The sequence below is a fragment of the Xenopus laevis genome, chromosome 6S (assembly GCF_017654675.1).
Source record: "Xenopus laevis strain J_2021 chromosome 6S, Xenopus_laevis_v10.1, whole genome shotgun sequence".
NCBI classification, from domain to species: Eukaryota; Metazoa; Chordata; class Amphibia; order Anura; family Pipidae; genus Xenopus; species Xenopus laevis.
Genome location: NC_054382.1, coordinates 55,431,683 through 55,457,322, shown reverse-complemented (window position 1 = coordinate 55,457,322; position 25,640 = coordinate 55,431,683). Strand labels below are relative to the sequence as shown.

Sequence of the window (25,640 nt, the reverse complement as noted above, 5' to 3'; positions counted from 1 at the left end):
CCAGTATTGAGCCATACCCTTTGGCCTATCAACAGGGCCCAGAGTTTTCACCAAAATCCTGGCCCCACTTCTGGAACATCTCCGAATAGAAGGAGTTCAAATCTTCGGATACCTGGACGACCTTTTCATCAAAGCTCCAACATCCCAGATATTGACCGAACACCTAAAGAAGGTGGAATCCACCCTGTCAAATTGGGGGTGGCTGATAAACTGGGAAAAATCTGTACTAACACCAACCCAGGAAATAGTGTTCCTGGGAACTTTGAGAAATACAAAAGAATGGTGTCTGAGCCTCCCTCAGGAAAAGTACCCGACATTCAGAGTCAAGTAAAACGACTGTTCAAACCCAAATCCATCGGCAAAAACTTGTCAGCAAATTTTGGGGAAACTCAGCTCCACAATGGACTCTGTCAGATGTAGCAGAATCCACACAAGAACACTGCAAAGAGAATTTCTGACACAATGGAGCAAAGACCACTTAAAACCACAACAAATTATCAGCCTATCCAGCAGATTAGGCTGGGGAGCTCACTGCCGGGGCCTGACATGCCATGATACTTGGTCACGGGAAGACAGCAGGAAAAGTTCCAATTGGATAGAGTTGAATGCAGTAGTATTGAGTCTGCCAAAATTTCTGAGGATCATCCAAGGGAAAGAAGTCCAGATAAAATCAGACAACCTCACAGTAGTCAATTATATCAACAAACAAGGAGGAACCAGATCTCAAGCACTGTTGCACACAACCATAACTATATTTTCCTGGGCAGAAGAACGTCTGAGAGACATCTCAGCTACATACATCCCAGGAATGCAGAACTCTCTAGCAGACCACCTGAGCTGAAAATTCCCTGCAATAGGGGAATGGGAACTCAGTCAGGAGATATTCAAGATGATATCCAACAAATGGTGGCCATTCTCGATAGACTTGATGGCAACCACAGCAGCTCCAGGGCAACCTGCTGACTATACAGCTGCCCGTGCACGGAGAGTGCTCCGGAGAACTCTGGTCAAAAAGAGGGATCTGTACAGAACTAGTGAGTCCCTGAACTCCATGCTGCCTATTCTGCTCCCAGTTTCCAGCCCGGTCAATAAGTGTCAGGGAGCCGGGATCTCCCACCAGGGAGGTAGTCAGGATCAAGGAGGAAGCCCTCTTGAGGGAGCAAGGTCATGGTATCCAAAGGGTTCAACAAGCGAATGGTCAGAGTCCAGGCAAGAGTTCAGTGGCAGGCAGATCAGGATCAAATAACAAGAGTTCCGGCAGAGGGTCAAAACCAAGGCAGGAGCAGGAATCAGGAGTGGGAACAGGAATCAAGGCTTGGAAACAGGAACCCAGGTTCAGGATAGCGGAACCTATTCTTGGGCGCCATTCTGGCGTCCTGGGCGCCCTTAAATGCTCAAATTTTGGCGCCATAGTGACGTCACTGACGCTGGCGTGTAGCGCCAGCGTTCATACGCTGGCATCAACGCGCTGGCGTTCTTGCGCCGCGCTGACGTCATTGTGCCAGTGCCGCTACCCACGTGGCGGCCATGGCCGCCACCATTTTGGGAGTGACGCCGGCGGAGGAGGACACGCCGCCCAGAGCTCCTGGGACTGCTCTGGGCGTCGATCGTGACAGTACCCCCCCCCCAAAGGGGGGCCTCTGGACCACCAGGACTTGGCTTCTGGGGAAACTTGGGAGTGGAAATCCCTCACAAGACGAGGAGCATGAACATCAGAGTGTCCTTCCCAGGAGCATTCTTCAGGGCCAAAGCCCTTCCACTTGATGGGGTACAGAAGAGAACCCCTGGAGATTCTGGAGTCAAGGATCTTTTCCACCTCATATTCTTGTTGACCATCCACAGAGATAGGAGGAGGGGGAGACTGGACAACAGAAAAGCGGTTGGAGGTAGCAGGTTTCACCAAGGAGACATGAAACACATTGGGGATTCGCATCTCAGGGGGAAGCTAAAGTCTGACAGCCACAGGATTGATAACCTCTGAGATGGAGAATGGACCCACAAACTTCGGACCCAACTTAGGAGATGGCACCTTCAACCGAATGTTCCTGGAAGACAACCAGACTTTATCACCAACCTAGTAGGGAGGAGAGGGTCTACGATCTGCAAACGTCTTGTGAACCAGAGCGCTCTTCTCCAAGTTTGACTTGGTTGCAGCCCAAATAGCAGACATGTGGGCTGCATGGTCATCTTCCGCCCGGGACTTCAGACAACACAAAGTCCTGTGGGAAGGCTTGAGGATGCTGACCATACACCGACATGAATGGAGACCTTCCAGTGGAAGCGTGGCAGGCATTTTTATGAGCGAATTCCGCCCACGGGAGGAAATCAGACCAGTCATCTTGACAAAGGGAAACGTGGTTCCTCAGGAACTGTTCCAAAGCTTGGTTCACTCGTTCAGCTGCTCCATTAGTCTGGGGATGATAAGCGGAGGAGAATTGGAGACTAATACCAAGATCTTTGCACAGGGAACGCCAAAACTTAGCTGCAAACTGGGAACCTCTGTCGGAGACAACTTCCACAGGAAAACCATGCAGGCGGAAAATATACTGGATGAAGAGCTGAGACAACTCCACAGCAGAGGCAAGCTTCCGCAGGGGAATGAAATGGGCCATCTTGCTAAAGCGGTCAATCACAATCCAGATCACAGTGTTCCCACTAGAGGGAGGAAGCTCAACTATGAAGTCCATTGCTAAATGAGTCCATGGACGAGAGGGAATAGGCAATGGTTGCAATAACCCACTGGGGCGGGAATGGCTAGGCTAGGCTTGTACAAACGGTACAAGCAGCAACAAAGTCTTTGACATCTTTTCGGATAGTCAGCCACCAGACTAAACATCGAAGAAGTTCAAGAGTCTTTTCAGGACCAGGATGTCCTGCTTGCTTGGGTCTGTTGCAGAATAGGCAGACGTTACTCGGAGGGTACAAGTGCCATTCCAATGGTAGTATCAGGAGGGGCAGAAGATTGACCAGCCAGAACTTGATCAGCAAATTGAGGGTACAAAGAAGCGATGATCTTGACAGGAGGAATAATTGGCTCTTGTCTTTCAGGAGTACGATCCACCAGATCCGATTCTTGGAGCCAGGGCGATAAGTCAAGACAAAGTTAAATTGAGAGGAGAAGAAGAGAGCCCACCTTGCTTGTCTGGGATTCAGCCTCTTGAGAGATTGAATGAACTCAAGATTCTTATGATCTGTGTAGATCGTGACTGGGATCAAGGAACCTTCAAGGAGATGACGCCACTCTTCTAAGGCAAGCTTGACAGCCAGGAGTTCTCAATTTCCTGCATCATAATTTTGTTTGGCAGGAGAGAACTTCTTGAGAAATACACACATGGGTGCAACATCAGCAGGATGTCTTTGGGACAGGATAGCTCCAGCTCCAACTTCAGAAGCATCCACCTCGATGAAGAAAGGTAACTCCGGATCAGGATGGCGGAGAACCGAAGCAGAAGTGAAGGCATCCTTCAAGGATTGAAAAGCTTCTATAGCAGGTGGGGGCCATGAGCTGGGTTTACCCCCTTTTCGGATGAGTGCCAGGATAGGAGCAATACGAGAAGAGAACCCCTTAATGAATTGCCAGTAGTAATTGGCAAAACCAATGAATCTCTGGATTGCCTTGGTGCTCAGCGGTAAGGGCCACTCTTGGATTGCAGACACTTTCACAGCATCCATCTCGAAACCCTCTGGGGAGATGATATAGCCCAGAAAAGGAATATTGGACACTTCAAACATGCATTTCTCCAGCTAGGCAAAGAGAGAGTTCTTCCTCAATCGAGAGAGTACTTCCTTCACCTGGGAGCGATGGCTTGCTAGGTCCTTGGAGAAAATCATGATGTCATCAAGGTCAGTACGCTGGCGTCAATGCGCTGGCGTTCCTGCACCACGTTGACGTCATTGCGCCGGCGACGCTACCCACGTGGCGGCCATGGGCGCCGCCATTTTCAGAGCGACGCCGGCGGAGGAGGACTGCTCTGGGCGGCGATCGTGACAATAAGTATGCCACAGCTCCCGGGAGAGGTTTCCAGCTGCTGTTGTATCCCGAGTGCTTGTTACTCCAGCAGTACCGACATCGCCTTCCACACGCTGTCAGTAGAATATGGGAGAAGAAATCGAGCACCGCACGATGGATCGTCGTCGCCTTTTCTGTAGAGGACAGGAAGCTGAGTTTCTGTAAGTTATTTCTTAATAAAGGCTTTGCTATTTTAAAGTTTAATTTGTCTTGGTGTTTTTATTTCGTTCTATACTAACGAATTTTTAAAAATTTATTTTTGATGTTACTGGTCCTTTAAATGCATTTTGGTGCCTTCTTTTGTTTATATGCAGTCATTTTATTAACATTACATAAATCCTACTATGATCTAGAGGCCTTTGAGGTTTGGTAAACCATATGACTTAATGACCCAATGTTGTTTTGTATTCATCTCACCATCTCAACCAAGTATCTGTAATCTTTCTTTTGCCTACTTGAATATGCAGATTATTCCTTGAATTTCACTAGTTTGTCCACTTTAAGTACTTCAGCAGTTTCTTCATCGGTAATTTTCCACTGGCAGAGAAACAGTTGATTCAGTCCCATATTATAAGCATTGGTAAAAGTTGTAATTCGTGGATTTTTGTCTAAAATGCACTATAATCTGAAATCCGTCCCATGCATTGGCTGAGTTAAGAGCTACTAACTGATGGGCTCCCATGCTGCCTGATTAGGGGTTGTTCACCTTCCAACACTTTTTTCAGTTCATTTGGTTTCAGATAGTTCACCAGAAATAAAAACTTTTTCCAATTACTTCCTATTTTCTATGTCTGATTTTCTAAAGTGTAATTTTTCACCTTCTAAAGCAGCTCTGGGAGGGGGGTTGCCCTGGAAAGTGTCATCACTGGACATCACTGGAGTCACCAGGCAGCACCCTCTGCCCCTCCCCCAGCCAAGCTCAAATAGATACCGTACATTGGTAAGAGAGAGGATTTTTAATTTTTTCTTTATATTTTTTAGGCAAACAGATTTGGGGAGGCTTAGCCTCTCCAAGCTTTAATGAAAATCTGCCTTTGTCGGGAAGTATGAACATAGGAGAGTTGTGCCAGTGCTTCAAAGCAATAATATTCACAGTCTATAACAAACACAGCCACAGCTTGGAAATCGATACTAGATTGTAATTCTAGTGTAGCATATGATGGAGTTATTGGAGGAAGATCGTACATAGTTACTTTTACTACGAATAGAATATACTGCGGAGCTATCCTTATTACCAGACTCCTCTTTGGGAGGAATTCACAAAAGTGGCGGTAACGAAAAAAATGTCTTTTAAATTTCATAGAAAGTGTCTTAGTAACAGCCGACAAATTCAGAGCATTTACCCGCCAATTTTCCTACATGTAAGACACTTTTGAAATAGTGTCATTAAAAGTGGGTGTGTTTTTTTTCGGGACCACTTTTCCGGACATTTATATGAATTGCTCATTTGTTTTGCCGACAATTTTTCCTACACAAAATGAAAATGTCGGTCAAATGTCATCTGTCCAACATAAATATATGACATTTTAGAAAATTGTCTGACTTACAAGACATTCAGAGATGGTAACATCCGCCTTTGTGAATTTACAAATTTGTCGACCGCCACTTCTGGGTTACTTATTTTACAGACACTTTTGTGAATTCCCCCTTTGAGTTTAAGTGTAAGATCTAATCTAACAAAGTAACAGAGTAACATAGTGAGTTAGGTTGAAAAAAGACACATGTCCATCAAGTTCAACCTTTTTACTTTTTTTTTTTTTTTTAACCTGCCTAACTGCCAGTTGATCCAGAGGAAGGCAAAAAAAAACCCCATCTGAAGCCTCTCCAATTTGCAACAGAGGGGGAAAAAATTCCTTCCTGACTCCAAAATGGCAATCGGACTAGTCCCTGGATCAACTTGTACTATGAGCTATATTCCATAACCCTGTATTCTCTCACTTGCTAAAAAGCCATCCAACCCCTTCTTAAAACGATCTAATGTATCAGCCTGTACCACTGATTCAGCGAGAGAATTCCACATCTTCACAGCTCTCACTGTAAAAAACCCCTTCCGAATATTTAGATGGAAACTCTTTTCTTCTAATCGAAATTGGTGGGTGACCTTGTGTCAGCTGTAAAGACCTACTGGTAAATAAAGCATTAGAGAGATTATTATATGATCCCCTTATATATTTATACATAGTTATATCACCCCTTAAACGCCTCTTCTCCAGCGTGAACATCCCCAATTTGGCCAGTCTTTCTACATAGCTAAGATTTTCCATACCTTTTACCAGCTTAGTTGCCTTTCTCTGGACCTTCTCTAATACAATAATGTCCTGTTTGAGAGATGGAGACCAAAACTGTACAGCATATTCTAGATGGGGCTTTACCAGTGCTCTATATATTGGAAGAATGACCGCTTCCTGCTGTGAATCAATGCCCTTTTTAATACAGCTCAATACCATTTTTGATGCTGCTGACTGGCATTGCTTGCTTACAGCCAAGTTTATCATCTACAAGGACTACAAGGTCCTTTTCCAGACTCCTCTATTGTATACACTGAAGAAAAGAACTGATTTAGCACATTTGCCTTTTCTGTATCTGTTACAACCATACTGGTACCATTATTTAATGGAGCAACAATCTCAATCTGCGTCTTTTTACTATTAATATATTTTAAAAATGTTTTTGGGTTAGTCTTAACCTCCGCCGCAATGCACTCTTCATTTCCTTTCTTTGCCTTCCAGATTGCTAATATTAAAACATTTATTATAGTATTTATATTCATTAAATGTAGCTTCTGCCCCAACAAAAGTCCAATATACTGCAGCACACTGCAAATTGTATAATAATCAAAAGTGTACTTTATTGGCTCAAATGTGAGCAGACGTGGCAACGTTTCGGGCCTCACAGGACCCTTTCTCAAGCCTGTGAAATCACATACTGTTCTGTGTTAAATAGAGTAAATTGTGGGTGGGGAAACAGTGAGGGTGTTGTAGCTTCTGCCCCAACAGACTTGTAGTTTTTAAATGCCTTTCTCTTCTTTCCTATTAACTTCTTTACTTCTATATTAAGCCACATAGGATGATTCTTAGAGCTTCTACATTTACTCCTTAAAGGAATACTGTCATGGGGAAAAAAAAATGTTTTCAAAATAAATCAGTTAATAGTGCTGATCCAGCAGAATTCTGCACTGAAATCCATTTCTTGAAAGAGCAAACAGATTTTTTGATATTCAATTTTGAAATCTGACATGGGGCTAGACATATTGTCAATTTCCCAGCTGCCCCAAGTCATGTGACTTGTTCTGATAAACTTCAATCACTCTTTACTGCTGTACTGCAAGTTGGAGTGATATCACCCCCCTTCCTTTTCCCCCCAGCAGCCAAACAAAAGAACAATGGGAAGGTAACCAGATAGCAGCTCCCTAACACAAGATAACAGCTGCCTGGTAGATCTAAGAACAACACTCAATAATAAAAACCCATGTCTCACTGAGACACATTCAGTTACATTGAGAAGGAAAAAAAGCAGCCTGCCAGAAAGCATTTCTCTCCTAAAGTGCAGGCACAAATCACATGACCAGGGGCAGCTGGGAAATTGACAAAATGTCTAGCCCCATGTCAGATTTTAAAATTGAATATAAAAAAATCTGTATGCTCTTTTGAGAAATGAATTTCAGTGCAGAATTCTGCTGGAGTAGCACTATTATGTTCTCACTGACATGTTATACATCAAATCACTCCAGCCTTTAATCATTACATTTTTGGCTAACTAACTCTATTTGAAACACTTTTTATTTTGCACAGCCTATCTATTTACCCAGTTTTCATTTTTACACTGAACGATTCCTTTAATATTGCATTAAAACCGCTAATTAGTTTCCTTGATCAATCTAAGTCAATTAAAGGAATTACCATTAATAGTAGACATCTTAAGGTATTAGCCTTTGCTAACAATTTATTATTTTTAAAAAAATCCTGAGTCTTCACTTAAGGTTGTTTTTGATTTATTCCAAGATTTTCAGTCTTTTTCTGGTTACAAAGTCATTTTTGAGAATTATGAAATAATGAATATATATGGTTCTTTTTCTAATTCTCTACTTAAGAAATTTCAACTTAAAAACCCAAAGAATCAGATCAAATATTTAGGATTAATAATTCCTTCAGATTTAAATAATCTATATTCTTTGAATATTACTCCAGCATGTCAGAAGGTTTCTTCCATGTGTGAAAAATGGGCTAATTCTCCCCTTAATATTAAAGGACGAGTACTCTTTTTTTTTTTTTTTTTAAATCTTTGATATTTCCCAAGTTAATATATCCATTAATCAATCTTCCTTTGCTTGTAAAACATTAATATTAAGAAACTTGATACTGCTTTAAATAAATGTATTTGGAACGGTAAAAAAACAAAAATTGCCCTATATAAGTTAAAAGCTCCAGTTAAATTTGGAGGATTAGACTTTCCTGATTTCAGAGCTTTTAATTTATCAGCCCTTACTAGATATCTTATTGAGTGGATCTCTTAAGGTAATAAATTTACAAACCTCGATATAGTATATCAAACAAGGGTTCTTGAAAGATCTCTATCTGTTTTACATAGCAAATGGGGAAATGTTCCTTATGACTTTAAGAGGAATCCTATCTATCGTCATTCTATTTTTGTGTGGAAACATTTATTTTCTCGACATATAGTTATACAGAAACCCCCTTTATACTAAAATCTTACTCAAACCCTCAGATTATCAAAAGTCTGACTCCTTTTTATTTTCTATTAAGAGAAACGTATTCGCCTTAGTTAAATGTCTTGGTCAAAGCTTAAAGGGATCCTGTCATCGAAAAACATGTTTTTTCCAAAATGCATCAGTTAATAGTACTACTCCAGCAGAATTCTGCACTGAAATCCATTTCTCAAAAGAGCAAACAGATTTTTTTATATTCAATTTTGAAATCTGACATGGGGCTAGACATTTTGTCAATTTCCCAGCTGCCCCTGGTCATGTGACTTGTGCCTGCACTTTAGGAGAGAAATGCTTTCTGGCAGGCTGCTGTTTTTCCTTCTCAATGTAACTGAATGTGTCTCAGTGAGACATGGGTTTTTACTATTGAGTGTTATTCTTAGATCTACCAGGCAGCTGTTATCTTGTGTTAAGGAGCTGCTATCTGGTTACCTTCCCATTGTTCTTTTGTTTGGCTGCTGGGGGGGAAAAGGAAGGGGGGTGATATCACTCCAACTTGCAGTACAGCAGTAAAAAGTGATTGAAGTTCAGAGCACAAGTCACGTGACTTGGGGCAGATGGGAAATTGACAATATGTCTAGCCCCATGTCAGATTTCAAAATTGAATATCAAAAAATCTGTTTGCTCTTTTGAGAAATGGCTCTGCTGGAGCAGCACTATTAACTGATTCATTTTAAAAAAAATTTTTTTTCCCCATGACAGTATCCCTTTAACCCTTTCCCTGCCAGCCATTTTGTCCTAGATGCGAACATCTACTGCCAAGCAGTTTTTAGATATTTTGCACTCTTTCACATTAAGGGCCTTTCCTGGGGTGGTCTTTTAGTTTACCCAGGAAAACAATATATTGTTTTTTTCAGGACAACCTGAACTTTCATAATATGCAAGAATTTTGGTGTAATTCTACTTCTGTAAAAAATATAGGCTTCTAAGTGTCTAATAAAATGAAAAAAATCATGTTTCACGAAGAACAATCACATATATCAGAAACATCATATATTTTATGTACGAGAACACAGCGGATTTAGAAAGGTCTATGTCTCCTGCACGCGGCAATACCAAATATATATAGTTTTATGGAGATTTCTCACTTGTATAGCTCAAAATCTACAAGCAGTACACAACCAAATTTCCAAAGCAAAGCTCCCCAAACAGCACACTTTTGATTTCAAGGCCTACAAAACTACCCATTACTAGAAAGAACAGATTCTGGTGAACCAAAAATGGGTAAAAATATCTTTGTACTCCAAACTACCAAGTTACAATTGTTTACTAAAGTTATAATGTTTTATAGAAATTGGTGAATTTTTTGAAAAATGACCTCAAAGCTTCCACTCTACAGCAACATATCTCCCACACATCATTAGGTATTAATGTAAAACACCCCAAATATGAAATCCTGGGGTCCACTGAACAGTTTGATGCCAAATATGTATATGTGTACCCAAGCACGTGGCATAGGGGGCCCCAAAAGGGAGACCCCCCGTTTGTTCTGTCATTTCAGATACTGCAAAATCAACACATTTACATAGTTTTGGGGGGCGGCAAAGGTAGAAAAAAGTACGTTCACCCCAGAAAACCATATATTTTCGGAAAGTACATATTCCCCCGAATCCAAATTGGGTATGTATGTCTTTCTACACCAAAGTACCAAGCGGCAAACCATTCCTAAATTTGGTGATTTTGGTGACATTTCCAAAAATCACCTAAAAATTTCTACTCTGCAGCATCGTATTACCCACATACTTTTAGGTATCAAGAGAAATCACCCCAAATAAGAAAGCCTAGGGTCCTCTGAACAGTTTGATGCCCAATATGTATAGGTGTACCCAAGCACGTGGCATACAGGGGCCCCAAAAAGAAGACCCCCATATGGTCTGTCATTTTAGGTGCTGCAAAATCAACACATTTACATCTTTTTGGAGGGGGCAAAAGTAGAAAAAAGTACGTTCACCCCAGAAAACCATATATTTTCGGAAAGTACACATTGCCACAAATCTAAATTGGGTATGCATGTCTTTGTACTACAAAGTACCAAGCCGCAAACCATTCCTAAATTTGGTGGTTTTGGGGACATTTCACTTCAAAATTTCTACCCTGCAGCATCGTATTTCCCCACATACTTTTAGGTATCAAGACAAATCACCCCAAATATGAAAGCCTAGGGTCCTCTGAACAGTTTGATGCCCAATATGTATAGGTGTACCCAAGCACGTGGCATACAGGGGCCCCAAAAGGAAGACCCCCAAATAGTCTGTAATTTCAGGTACTGCAAAATCAACACATTTACATTGTTTTGGGGGGGGGGCGCAAAAGTAGAAAAAAGTAAGTTCACCCAAGAAAACCATATATTTTCAGAAAGTACACATTCCCACAAATCCAAATTGGGTATGCATGTCTTTCTACGCCAAAGTACCAAGCCGCAAACCATTCCTAAATTTGGTGATTTTGGGGACATTTCCAAAAATGACTTCAAAATTTCTACCCTGCAGCATCGTATTACCCACATACTTTTAGGTATCAAGACAAATCACCCCAAATATGAAAGCCTAGGGTCCTCTGAACAGTTTGATGCCCAAAATGTATAGGTGTACCCAAGCACGTGGCATACAGGGGCCCCAAAACGAAGACCCCCATATGGTCTGTCATTTCAGATACTGCAAAATCAACACATTTACATTGTTTTGAGGGGGGGGCAAATGTAGAAAAAAGTAAGTTCACCCCAGAAAACCATATATTTTCGGAAAGTACGCATTGCCACGAATCTAAATTGCGTATGCATGTCTTTGTACTCCAAAGTACCAAGCCGCAAACCATTCCTAAATTTGGTGATTTTGGGGACATTTCCAAAAATGACTTCAAAATTTCTATCCTGCAGCATCGTATTACACATTTACATTGTTTTTGGGGGGGCAAAGGTAGAAAAAAGTAAGTTCACCCCAGAAAACCATATATTTTCGGAAAGTACACATTCCCACGAATCTAAATTGGGTATGCATGTCTTTGTACTCCAAAGTACCAAGTCGCAAGCCTTTCCTAAATTTGGCGATAAAAGCAACAGTTTTTACATTTTTGAAATTGGCTAAAAATATTGCAATTGGCCGCATTTATCTCACCCAATTTCTTGCATACAATTGTAAAACACCATAAATATTGATGCCAAGTGTCTACTGAACAGTTTGATGCCCAATATGCATTGATATACCAAGGCAGCTGGCATGTGCGGACCCCAAATAGTGCATATGATTTTTCTCCGCTGCCGATTCGCCTTCTGTGAACATAGACCCTTGACTTCATATCATGTGCCTCAAGACCCTCCTAACAGCAAAGACCCCCCCAAAACCATATATTTTTGGAAAGTACACATTCTGACGAATCCAAAAAAGATAGACGTCTTTCTACACCAAAGTACCTGCAAACTGCAAAGCTTTTCTAAACGTAGAGGTTTTTACAACATTTTCTAAAATTGTTGCAGTTTGCCGCATTTATCGCACACAATGTTATACGTATAAAGAAAAATCACCCTAAATATGGACGTCAGAGGTCTACTGAATAGTTTGATGCCCAATATGCAAAGATTTACCAAAGTATTTGGCGTGTACGAACCCCAAATGAAAAACATGCATATGAATTTTCACGCTAGCCAACTAAGCTGCAGAAAAGAGAGCCCCAACTGTGCGTTATGTGCCGTAAGACCCCAAAACTGTAAAAAGACCCCCAGAAAACTATTTTTAGAAAGCATATATTCTGGCGAATCAAACTAAGTAAAATCTATCTTTCTATACCAAAGCACCAAACAGCAAAACTATACTAAAGATACATAAGGAACTATTGTAGGGATAACATTGTAACTAATGCAGGGATAACATTGCAATAAAACCACAAAAATAGCGTAAAGCAATGAAATAACAAAATAATTGATCCGACAGCATAATTAGTGTCCGAAATCGATTATCCAATAGTCACGCTGTCAAAATAACATGTTTTTAGGCAAAACAAACGGTACAATGAATAAGTAAAAAAAAACAAAACACCAGTTTGTGAGTTTTTGTGTATACATATTTGTGCACTTCTAAAAGTTGTCTAAGTGTGCAAATACATGTAATTAAGTGTAAATAAGTGTACAAAAGGGACCCAGTGTGCTAAAGTAAAAAAAAAAAAAAAAAAAAAAATCCAATCTGTACTAAAATGTTTGTGTAAGTGTATAAATGTACTGTAGGTATGTGTAAGTGCAGGTAAGTGTGTAAAAAAACGTGCACTTACCGTTTTTGTAGCAAGAGGATCGCTGGAACCGAAGGAGGACTCCTGGCAGCGTGTTAGCAGAGTTATTGCGCAGCAGGAAGTGAGTGGGCGGATGGTGCGACGTGGAGCAGGTAAAGAAGTAGCAGCAGCGCTTCCATTGCGCTTCTGCTACTTTAAAAGTCGGATCTGCAACAATCGCAGATCCGATTGACAGCCCCCCAGCCACGTTGCCCAGGGGGCTGTCTACCCTCCTGACTCTCTGCAGTGGCGGCAAAAGCCGCCAAAGCAGATAGAAGGGCTCAGCTGCAGGAGAACGTACAATGTACGTTCTTGGCAGCCTGAGCCCTGAACCGCCAGCATGTACGCCGTACGTGCTTGGCGGTTAAAGAAGAGTATAAGCTTCATGATGCTGATAGATATTATTATTTAGCTTGTCAATGTGGTGTTTCCCTGCTACATGATAGCAAAAATCTAGTTCTAGCTGACCACAAACTAGCAGATGAATTGGCAGGATTTTTGGAACTCCCCTGTTCGATTTCTATTGACTCTCTACCTAAAAATTTTTGGAATATTTATGGTACAGACTCACATCCGTTATCAAAATCTTCCATCAAATGGTCTGAGTATTTGCAAACTCAAGTATCTCCCTTAGACTTTGTGAAATCTATCTATAATTATAATAAATTAATTCTAGCAGAGAGTTGGAGAATACAGTATTTTAAGCTTATCCATTTAAGCTATGGGAAAAATGTTTTCTAAAAGTATCTCTAATACTCCTATATCATATTGCCCTAAATGTGGTGAGACTAATGTATAACTTTTCCATTACTTATGGTCCTGTCCAAAGATTCATTTATTTTGGAGGGAAGTCGCTAGTTTTTTTAATTCTAGATTGAAGATGAAAATTAAATTGTCTCCAGGTTTTGCTTTGCTGCATCTAATATGTGTTCTTCAACTTCTAAGTCAAAGTTTATCTCTCATGAAAGTGAATTACTGACTACTTATTTTCTAGATGCTTCCAGGAAAGCTTTACTTAATATTTGGCTACAAAAGGAACCCCCCTCAATATCGGACACCATTTCTTATATGAATCAGCTTAGCTGGCAAGAAGCCTTAATAATTAAATCTCAAGGAAGTAATTCTAAACTCTTTTAGGCTGATCTGGTCTCCTTATTTTGAAATATGCAACTCTAACACTGGTGATCAAATAATGTGGTTTCTTCAATTGTAAAAAGATCTATCCGACATTCCAGATGATTAATGGACTTCTTCTTTCTTTTATTATATTTGCATCCACTGGCTTAGTTAATGTTTGTTAGTTTTTGTTAATTTTCTTGTATGGTATACTTTTTGATAACATACCATTGAGTCGACTGTAATGTATTTTCTTCTTCTGCATAATATTTGCTGTCTATTGATTTTATTTGTTTAATGTGAAAATCAAATAATAATCAAAACAAATATTTAAACAAAAAAAAAAGAGAGGAGCAGCTGCACCTGCAGTGACAGTAACAGAGAAGCAGGAGCAAGTGTTAGCTTTTTAAAACACTCTAAGCATCTTCACTGTAATCAAAAGATTTTCATATTTGCTGATTAGCGATACAGCTGTATTTTGTTGGTCAATTGCTTGCACTTGCATCTTAATTGATTCAACAAATATGAAAAACTAGTGCCAAATTTTGTAAAATGAACAGGGTAATTAGGTGTGGCCACAAATGTGTGTGGTCAAAAATTGCCTTACTCACGGCAAATCTTTTTGTCCCTCTGTCTATTTCCAAAATGTTGGGAGGTATACATAAAGCACCATCAGTCAAATACTTAGGCTTTCATCCAGAACATAGGTCCATCCAAGCATGGGAAGGCAGGAAGTGTCTAGGAAATATTAGCGTGTCAAAGTTTGCTGATATTTTTCCAGACTTGCTTACCACTGACAAAATAAATAAGCATCCTGTATTGTAATCTGTAAGCGTATCTTCGCTTTTGGCACTGCTCATTTCTAGTGCCTTGCTCCTACCAAATTGCTCAAGATGAAGCAGTGTTTTTCAGTTGAACACAGGTGACAGGAGACCTGTTATACAGAATGCTCTGGACCTGGGGTCTTTCCTTAATTTGGATCTCTTACCTTAAAGTGATACTGTAGAGGGTTTTTCAAAACGCATCAGTTAATAGAGCTGTTCAAGCAGAATTCTGCACTGAAACACGTTTTTTAAAACAGAAACCAGATTTTCTAATATGTAATTTTTCAATTTGCCATGGGGCTAGAGATAATGTATTTTTCGTTTGTAGGAAGAAAACCAGCGCTATAAGCTCACGGATAGAAAACTTTTAATTGCACCACTAGCATAAAAGTATAGTTGCTCCTCCAATATAAGGCATCATTCGGTTTCTAAAAAGGATTTGCTAAAATCGTGTAAAAACTTCTTTAATAAATATTTGATAAAATACAAATTGCACTCACATATGTGTGCTTAGAATAAGCATGTAATCAGTCCGTCTGTGGGTTTCCCAAATCCGCGCTCTACAATAGATGTTGGTTGCCTGGCGTTGTTTGTAAGACACGCGATGTTGGTCTCACCCCGATGACGTCACTGCTAGCCGACGCGTTTCGATGTGTAGAATAAAGAAAAATTGCAGTGAAAATGAATAAACAACTCGATGTTATGAGCAAAAGATTCAAAGAAAGGGGATATAAAGAGAATATAATTAAACAATCGAGAGAAAAAGTAGAAAAAATAGAAAGAGCTAAACTTGTAGAAAAAAAAGAATTTAAAGGAGACAAAAAACAAGAAATAGTGTTAGGAAAAAATCATTAGGAAACATTGGGAAACATTGGGATGTACTAAAATGTGATGCAGTTCTTAAAGACAATCTCCCAGAACAACCAAAAGTGGTATTTAAAAGATCTCAAACCAAAAGAATGCATATGGTCTGGTTTCTATCCCTGCTCCCTAAAGCCTGTCAATATGGGAAAAAGAAAAAGGTGTTCGAATCAAATGTAAATAAAAAGGAGTTTAAAATTAAAGATAACATAAACTGCACAACTGTGAATGTTGTGTATTGCCTACAATGCCCTTGTGGCCTTCAATATGTAGGCAAAACAAATTGAACACTAAGAGAACGCATTCGGGAACATGTAAATAACATTAAAAAAGGAAAGGATAAACCTTTTTTAAAAAAAAAAAAGTAAAGGATAACCATAGCGTCTCTAAACATTTTAAAGTGCACCATAAAATGAACCCTACAGGTCTAACATATTGGGGCATAGAAAAAGTAAAAAATAAATGGAGAGGAGGAAATCTAGTGAAAAAAACTCTGCAATGGGAAAGCAAATGGATACATTTGTTAGAGACATCTATACCTAAAGGTCTCAATGTGGATATAAATCTGAGCATTTTTGTAAAAGCAACTCCTAACCTATGTGGGATAATGAGATTCCCCCAGAGAGAAAGTAGTAATCATAGACAAGAGAGGTATATTCCTTTATAGCTCAATGTCCATTTGTTGTACATTGAACTGTGAGAGATGTTATTTAGTTGGAGGTAAATTTGAAGATTGAATATATCACATTTTTAGAAGGTTACTATGGGATTTTTTAAATGTAGTAGAAAAATTTTGTCTATGCTTATATGTATGTAAACTCCATAGAATGCCATGGAAGCGTGTGTAGCCTAGAAGTAGAAATGGTAGACACGCGTTCCCATTGCTACTGTGGAGTGATTAATGTTAGCTTGCTCTGTATTAGAGGGAGACCGTGGGATGTGTTTGGAGGGGGAACAGACAAGCCCTTTTAAGTTTCATGCTAAATTCGAGATTGAATGAACTATAATCGGCGGGTTACCATTGAGACGCGTGCAATCTAGAAGTAGGAAGAGGTATGCACGCGCTTCCATGGTTACGGCCCGTCCACAAAAGGCGCACCTGCGCAGTAAGGGTTTTGAAGTCTTGAGGAAGTCGTACAGACGAAACGCGTCGGCTAGCAGTGACGTCATCGGGTGAGACCAACATCGCATGTCTTACAAACAACGCCAGGCAACAAACATCTATTGCAGAGCGTGGATTTGGGAAACCCACAGGCAGACTGATTACATGCTTATTCTAAGTACACATATGTGAGTGCAATTTGTATTTTATCAAATATTTATTAAAGAAGTTTTTACACGATTTTAGCATATCCTTTTTAGAAACCGAATGATGCCTTATATTGGAGGAGCAACTTTTTGCTCCTCCAATACTTTTATGCTAGTGGTGCAATTAAACGTTTTCTATCCCTGAGCTTACAGCGCTGGTTTTCTTCCTACAAACAAAAGATTTTATTGCGATTAATCTGAAGGAGAACAGATTTTAATACCGACAAAGGGAGTGAACTGCAGAGTCTCTGGATTTTACTTTGTGCAGCTAGACATAATGTATTATCAGTTTCCTAGGTGTCCTCTGGGCATGTGACTTGTGCTCTGATAAACTTCAGGCACTTTTTACTGCTACACTGCAAGATGGAATGATATTGACCCCCTCCCTTCCCATCCTAGCAGCCCATCAGCAGCTTATCCGCAGAACAGTTCCCTACTAACCAGATAGAAGCTCCCTGACACCTCTGCTGAAGGATTTGTTTGCATTGCTAAAGGTGCTCCCTCCCCCACCTAGTGGAAGACATGAATAGCATCCAAGCAGGAAAAACTCCACTATTGGGGCTAGGGGGCACAACCTAGGTTGTGGCAAATACAATGAGAAGGGGAAAAACAAAAGCTGTCTCAAAGCAGTTCCATCCTGTAGTGCTAACTCCTCATAGCTCAGAATCAGACACAGTGCACTGAAATGGCTGCCTCCACACCAATATTAAAGCTAAAAATAAATACCCTTGTTGGTTCAAAAATATAATTTTAAATGGTACAGTTAATTATTTGCAATGTAAACAGCTAATTTATAAATAAAAAGTAAACCAAAGACATCATGACAGAATCCCTTTAAATGTACTTTAAAAATTACTTCATCATAAATTAAAGTGCAAGCTGCCTTTCATTTGTTTTCATCACTGATCCAAATTCAAACGATAGCTATTAGTGTTTTTTCATATTTTAATATTTTGTTGAGAAAAGTATGTGGCAAGTTGTCATCCAATACATGTTTTATATCATTTATGGCATACATTAGGAATTATTGTCAGCATTAAGCTATGTATTGGTTCTTTATCAGTGAGTAATCTTAATGTAATATTATTCATATAAGAGGGGGAACTGATGATATCTGGTGATGCCTTATCTTTGATTTTTTTACATCTAAATTTAGCAATGTTAAAGAAGTGGGTATAGAATAAAAATCATTAAAAACACAATAAAACCTTGTTTGGCGGTAGAAAGCCAGAGATTCATCTGCACTGTGGGGGGCAATTATTCAACAGGTACACAACCTCTGTGTCTGCAAGGATTTTTATATAAGAAACTAAATATATTTTTTCAACTCTCCACCCCCCCCCTCTTTATAGGTGTAAAACAAAAGTGTACCCTGACAACCTGCCAACAACAAGTGTTGTAATAGTGTTTCACAATGAAGCTTGGACCACTTTATTAAGGACTGTACATAGCGTAATAAATCGGTCACCACGACATTTATTACGAGAAATTGTTCTTGTAGATGATGCCAGTGAGAGAGGTAAGTGCTTGATTTGCTTATCACTTATTATAAGATTGGGGAAGTAACTTATGAAGCAGCTATATAAACCATATCCAGTGCAGGGGCATTACTTGTTGACCTTTGTGTTTTAAATTAGTTAACGGTATTATCTAAAAGAGCAGGAACTTAGTTCAAGGACATCTGGTAGGCTGCACTTTGTTGGTTTTCCTGCTTTGTCTTGGATCTTTTATAAGGTTTTCATCTAGAACAGCAAGGATTAATTCATTAAGTTATATATTTTATGTTTTTTTTTTTAAATTTAGTCTTATTCTGTCTCATTCCAGCATTTCATTTTAAATGCTGTGTAGTTGTCGGACAGTGACCCAACAATCCAAAAAACGAATTTTATGGCGAGATTTTAATTGTTTGTTCTTTTTATTGCTTCTCTTTCTATAGCCTTCACCCTCTGGTCATACATCCAAAATAACTTCCGATTGTTAGCAAAACTGGAACCCTAACAACCAACCATGTATTTTGAGTACTAAAGTTTTCAGTCAAATAGAGAATCTTCTTTATTTTGAGGTCATTTCAAAGTATAGCGTAGATATTTATTTCAGATTTTGTTTACCATATCGTGATCCTGTCAACAGTTTACATACACTGTTAGTAATTAGTGTCATTGCCCTTTGATTTGTTAACTTTAATCAAACACTTATGATAGTCTTCCACAAGTTTCTCACAATATGTTTCAGACATATTTGCTTATTCCTCCTGAGGAACTGGATAATGTTTGTAGCTCTTCTCTGACCTATATTCTTCTCTTTTCAGTTCAGTCCACACATTATCAATGGGATTCAGGTATGGGCTTAAAGGTGGCCATACATGGATATTTAAGGTGCCAATTTGAGCCCATTCAACCAATGCAGCAGCTTATCTGCCCATGTATGTGGCCATTTAATGGGCCCACCTGAAAATCATCCAGATGTCAATTGGGCAGGTTTTGATTTTCCCATTGGATTGAGAATTACATCAGCTAGTTGATGTGTTCCTTGCTTTGACAGCTCGTATTCCTGTCATTGTAATCTGATCATTTGGCCCAAGTCGTGCATATTGGGGGAAAGATCTGCTCATTTGGTGACCTCACCAAACGAACTCATGCATGAATAAATAAATATATGAGATATATTATCTTGTGAATCTGATATTGGTTTTGTGGCAACCAGTGACACACAAGATATTGTGTCTGTACAGGGAAGAATGCAGCGAAGAATGCATTCTACAAAAATGCTTAAATTCTCGAAATGAATATCCTATATTCTAAATAATTTAAACCTGTGATTGTATATTACAAGACATACACAGGGCAAATTTGCCCATGGGCAGTGTTCTGTTTCAACCCACTGTGCTTAGTGATAGTTCCCTTAGATCTGGGCCGTGATCCTTAAAGGACACTACTCGCTGTTATCAGCAGATCTCCACAGACAGTTGAACTCAACCGGACTGATAAGAGTATGTAGATCTTGTTGAAGTTTATTCCAAAAACTATGAATAACCTCCCATACATTAATCAATCCAGTAGGTCAGAGAATATTTCCTTAACCAGAGGAGAATAGACCGTTAGAGAGCATAAAATGGCTGCTAACTGAACACTGGAAAACTGTTCAAAAGTGAGGGGGTTAAAGGTCACAGAAGCTTTCAGAACTACAGTAAGAGGAGAAGGACAAATATGAAAAACATGCATTACACATCTTAAACAAGGTATATTAACAAAGGTTGTGTGTAACATAACACTCCCCGTCTGAAATCTTTAGATTTCACGATAAACTAAACACTTAAATGTTTCTGCTCATCAAAAACCGTTAACTATTAGTCAAAGATAACATAATTGAACACAAAATGCAGTTTTTAAATGAAGGTTTACGTTATTAAGGGAGAAAAAAAAACTCCAAATCTACATGGGCCTGTGTGAAAAAGTGATTGCCCCCCTTGTTAAAAAATAACTTAACTGTGGTTTATCACACCTGAGTTCAATTTCAAAGGTTATAAAGCCATTTCTAAAGCTTTGGGACTCCAGCGAACCACAGTGAGAGCCATTATCCACAAATGGCAAAAACATGGAACAGTGGTGAAACTTCCCAGGAGTGGCCGGCCAACCAAAATTACCCCAAGAGCGCAGAGACAACTCATCCGAGAGGCCACAAAAGACCCCAGGACAACATCTAAAGAACTGCAGGCCTCACTTGCCTCAATTAAGGTCAGTGTTCACGACTCCACCATAAGAAAGAGACTGGGCAAAAACGGCCTGCATGGCAGATTTCCAAGGCGCAAACCACTTTTAAGCAAAAAGAACATTAAGGCTCGTCTCAATTTTGCTAAAAAACATCTCAATGATTGCCAAGACTTTTGGGAAAATACCTTGTGGACCGATGAGACAAAAGTTGAACTTTTTGCGCGTCCCGTTACATCTGGCGTAAAAGTAACACAGCATTTCAGAAAAAGAACTTTTTGGAAGGTGCGCGTCCCGTTACATCTGGCGTAAAAGTAACACAGCATTTCAGAAAAAGAACATCATACCAACAGTAAAATATGGTGGTGGTAGTGTGATGAAGCAGCAAAAAACAGGTTTAGATGTTAAATCGGAGCTCACGCTTCTTGTGCGGCGTCTCTACCTTCAGTCGCAGCTCTCGCGGGATCCTCCTCACCTCGTTGAGGGGGTAACTTCAGTGCACAGATTTACCCCGTTTCACGGCGCGGAGCGAAGGAATCACAGGAGACGGTATTGCTCAATTATCTTGCGGCTTTATTTGGCACATATAGTGAGTTTCTAGCAGTGGGTTGGTGTGGAAAACCTACGCGTTTCGTGCCCTCTTTCCAGGCACTTTGTCAGACCCTGACGAAGTGCCTGGAAAGAGGGCACGAAACGCGTAGGTTTTCCACACCAACCCACTGCTAGAAACTCACTATATGTGCCAAATAAAGCCGCAAGATAATTGAGCAATACCGTCTCCTGTGATTCCTTCGCTCCGCGCCGTGAAACGGGGTAAATCTGTGCACCGTGGTAGTGTGATGGTCTGGGGTTGTTTTGCTGCTTCAGGACCTGGAAGACTTGCTGTGATAGATAGAACCATGAATTCTACTGTCTACCAAAAAATCCTGAAGGAGAATGTCCGGCCATCTGTTCGTCAACTCAAGCTGAAGCGATCTTGGGTGCTGCAGCAGGACAATGACCCAAAACACACCAGCAAATCCACCTCTGAATGGCTGAAGAAAAACAAAATGAAGACTTTGGAGTGGCCTAGTCAAAGTCCTGACCTGAATCCTATTGAGATGTTGTGGCATGACCTTAAAAAGGCGGTTCATGCTAGAAAACCCTCAAATAAAGCTGAATTACAACAATTCTGCAAAGATGAGTGGGCCAAAATTCCTCCAGAGCGCTGTAAAAGACTCGTTACAAGTTATTGCAAACGCTTGATTGCAGTTATTGCTGCTAAGGGTGGCCCAACCAGTTATTAGGTTCAGGGGGCAATTACTTTTTCACACAGGTTTGGATTTCTTTTCTCCCTAAATAATAAAAACCCTCATTTAAAAACTGCATTTTGTGTTTACTTGTGTTATCTTTGACTAATAGTTAAATGTGTTTGATGATCAGAAACATTTTGTGTGACAAACATGCAAAAGAATAAGAAATCAGGAAGGGGGCAAATAGTTTTTCACACCACTGTAACTATATCAAGCAAATCCATAAATATTGTGATTCTCGTACTCCTGAAACTGTAACGAGAACAGCGAAAAAAAAACCCATACCTAACAATGCTGGTGTTGAGTCCTTTGTAAGCACCTTGTGCCATTATATCAGTCTTAATGTCCAAGACATCACAATGGCAAGGCATCAGGAGAAGTGGCGTCTTCGCTTGGTATGACTAGTACAACTTAGTAACAGGTCTGAAGATACCCAGGTAGTGTCACCTTACTTCTACCTTTGTAGCTCCCTGCCGTCACTAGGTTAAGTATTTGTAAGTTGCTTGAGTCATTAATTTTTGTGACTTGTTTAGAATCTGTCGAACATGCAAATACTCTGTTCTCCAATGGTTCAGAAGCACATTGGAAATATGTTGATGTGCTTCCTTTGACGTCCACAGATTGTGCTGCAATCGAAGTGTCGTGAAGTAACCAGGGCCATAACAGTCTTTTGTCTGAGAAGAGAGTTTGGAGTAAGTTTGAGTCTATCAGTTCAAAGGTATCTTCTGGGAAGAAGTCTGATGCTGCCAACCATGTTGCTTTACTGTTATGACTGGGTGCAGATGTTGGTCTGATTGTAAAGTCTGCTACGATAAGTTCAGTAAAAATATGTTGCATTGACGGTAACTGCAGCCGAGAAGTTCTTCTCAACAAACTGACGTGCTTTAGTTCCATATTCACATTTACCCTCTTGGTCAGTTCTTCTCAATCCATACATTGGAGCTGCAGGAGAGGGGCTATTTCCAAAAACATGTACTCTCATGTAGTAGTCTTTCACCTTATCATTAAGGTCATTGTTATGATCCCACAGGAATTGGAGGTAGTTCCTGCTATCCTCATGGACAATTAAACTGTGAAACTTCTATTGAATGTTTTCCCTTATCACAAGTTTTTGACTGAAACTGATGAGAAGCCCTATGAGGCTGTTCTTCAAGGTGGGCCCAGTGAAGAGAGCATTGTTCATTAAGAGTCCTTAATATTGAGTACTAGAGTCAAACACTACACTAATCTGACTGGGTTTTTGATGCTGGAAGACACCAAAGGATGGGAGATATCAGCTTCCTTCTCCTTCCTTTAATGGTGGTGCAGATTCAGCTTGGTTGTTGTCAAACACCTTTTGCATGAAGGTTAGGAAATGTTCTCTAATTTCTGATTTCCTGTCTGAGATGAGTTTCAATGATGCAAATGTGGAGATCGCTTGTTGCTTGTTATTAGGCAAATGTTGCCTTGGAGTGTGGAAAGGTAGAGGTGCCAACCAGCTGTTGGAGTTATCTTGAAATAATTAGTTGTTCATAGCTTTGAGGAATGCTTTATCTTCCATTATTGGTGATAGTTTATTATCATGGCTGGTAAAGCTGAACACGATGTTACCGAGCATGTCTTCTTGATACTGGTGAGAATTTACACTACTCTGTGCAACGTGCTGAAACTCTGACGTGCTTTCAAGTCTTTCTTTCACACAGTAATGGTGTGGACATGATTCCAAATAGGTGTTGCATCCATTTGGAAGTACAAGAGTTTTGTAAGAAGAAATATTAGTGGGTTTCTTCTTCCAATCTCTACAGACGTTTCCTATGATGACCGATCCAAGGTCAAGGCGTTGGGCATTAGGCGCATCATTAAGTTCATTGCGATGCCTGGCATACCTTGTGTACTCTAAAGATATCTCTGCCGAGCAAAAGAAGAATATCAGCATTTTAGTCAAAGAGCGGTACGCAGTTGGCTATGCTCCTTAAGAACAACTTTGGTTGTGTTCTTCTCTGTTTAACGGTATATGGTTGCATTCTATCTTGTCATCTAGAGATGCTATGATAAAGCAATAAGCTCTTCTTCCAGCCACTTCAGAAATATCTGCACAGGTGCCAAGAGTATATGGTTGTGATTCTCCATTTATGTTAAATAAGTTAAAGAATTTGGTTCTTTAATCAAGGTCTGTTGGGCTTATTATTTAAAATATCAGTGAAAATTGAAAAAGGCGTATTTTCATATCTATAGATAAAAAAAATATATGTGTATTTAATATTATAAAAAGTCAAACATTCCCCTTATGGCGCCTAACGCGTTCATGCTTACCTAGCACTTAGTCATAGGCAATATCTAACAGGTTGGTTGCGTCTGCACCTTAAATATTGACTCTCAAAGGCCCTCCCCACAATAAATCCAATCACAGTTCAGCACACATGTTGCATATAACAATCATTCAAACCCGGCTATTGGCTCAGTTTGTCAGTTGGTTAACATCATGTGATCTGTATATTACACAATCCATATTACAGGGTATTGTAAAAAAAAGTATAAGTTATACAAAGTTATAAAAAATCCTAAATATTTATGTATAACAAGTTACATCAAAAGTATAATTTAATCCAAGTGGCAACCTGGTTTGTAAATGGAATATCCAGTATACTTCCCTTTTAAGCAATTTTGTCAAAAAATCTCCTCCTCTAGTACCTATTCTAATCTGTTCTATCCCTTGTATGGACAAATATTTCAAGTTACTCTCATTGCACTCTGCAAAATGTCTAGTGACATTGGTTTTGTTACTCAGCTTAACATTTTTTATTTGGTTAATGTGTTGTCTCATGCGTTCTTTGAGTGATCTGGTGGTAAACCCCACATATTGTTTGCCGCATCCAGTGCAAGTGATTAGATTAACAATCCCTTTACTACAGCAATTGATGTATTGTTTGATCCTATAGGTATTATTAGTCACTGTTGAACAGAACGCCTGTGAAATCTTTAAGTAGTTACACGTAACACAACGGCTTCATCCACTCTTAAAGGAATAGTTCAGTGTGAAAATAAAAACTGTGTAAATAGATAGGCTGTGCAAAATAAAAAATGTTTCTAATATAGTTAGTTAGCCAAAAATGTAATATAAAAGGCTGGAGTGAACAGATGTCTAATAAAACAGCCAGAATCCAACTTCCTGCTTTTCAGCTCTATAACTCTGAGTTAGTCAGCGACTTGAAGGGGGGCCACATGGTACATTTCTGTTCAGTGAGTTGGTAATTGATCCTCAGCATTCAGCTCACATTCAAAAGCAACAGATATGACCCATGTGGCCCCCCCTCAAGTCTCTGATTGGTAACTGCCTGGTAGCCAGGGTAACCAGTCAGTGTAAACCAAGAGAGCTGAAAAGCAGGAAGTTGGGTTCTGACTGACAAGTTATACATCAAACCACTCCAGCCTTTATACATTACATTTTTGGCTAACTAACTATATTAGAAACATTTTTTATTTTGCACAGCCTATCTATTTACCCAGTTAGAGTAACTTGAAATAATTCCTTTAAAGCAGCCTATGGATTTTAGAAATCCACCT

At 39.7% G+C, this 25,640-nt stretch overlaps 1 protein-coding gene across 6 annotated transcripts in view; it reads left to right on the top strand.

The window, feature by feature from the left end:
• The window catches only part of galnt1.S (polypeptide N-acetylgalactosaminyltransferase 1 S homeolog), a 239,510-nt gene that overhangs the window by 107,224 nt on the left and 106,646 nt on the right, over positions 1-25,640 (top strand). For all 6 annotated transcript variants that reach the window (XM_041567102.1, XM_041567103.1, XM_041567101.1 and 3 more), the window contains one exon: positions 18,451-18,617. In XM_041567102.1, the coding sequence (XP_041423036.1) occupies positions 18,451-18,617 (167 nt within the window). The remainder of the gene's footprint in view (positions 1-18,450; positions 18,618-25,640) is intronic.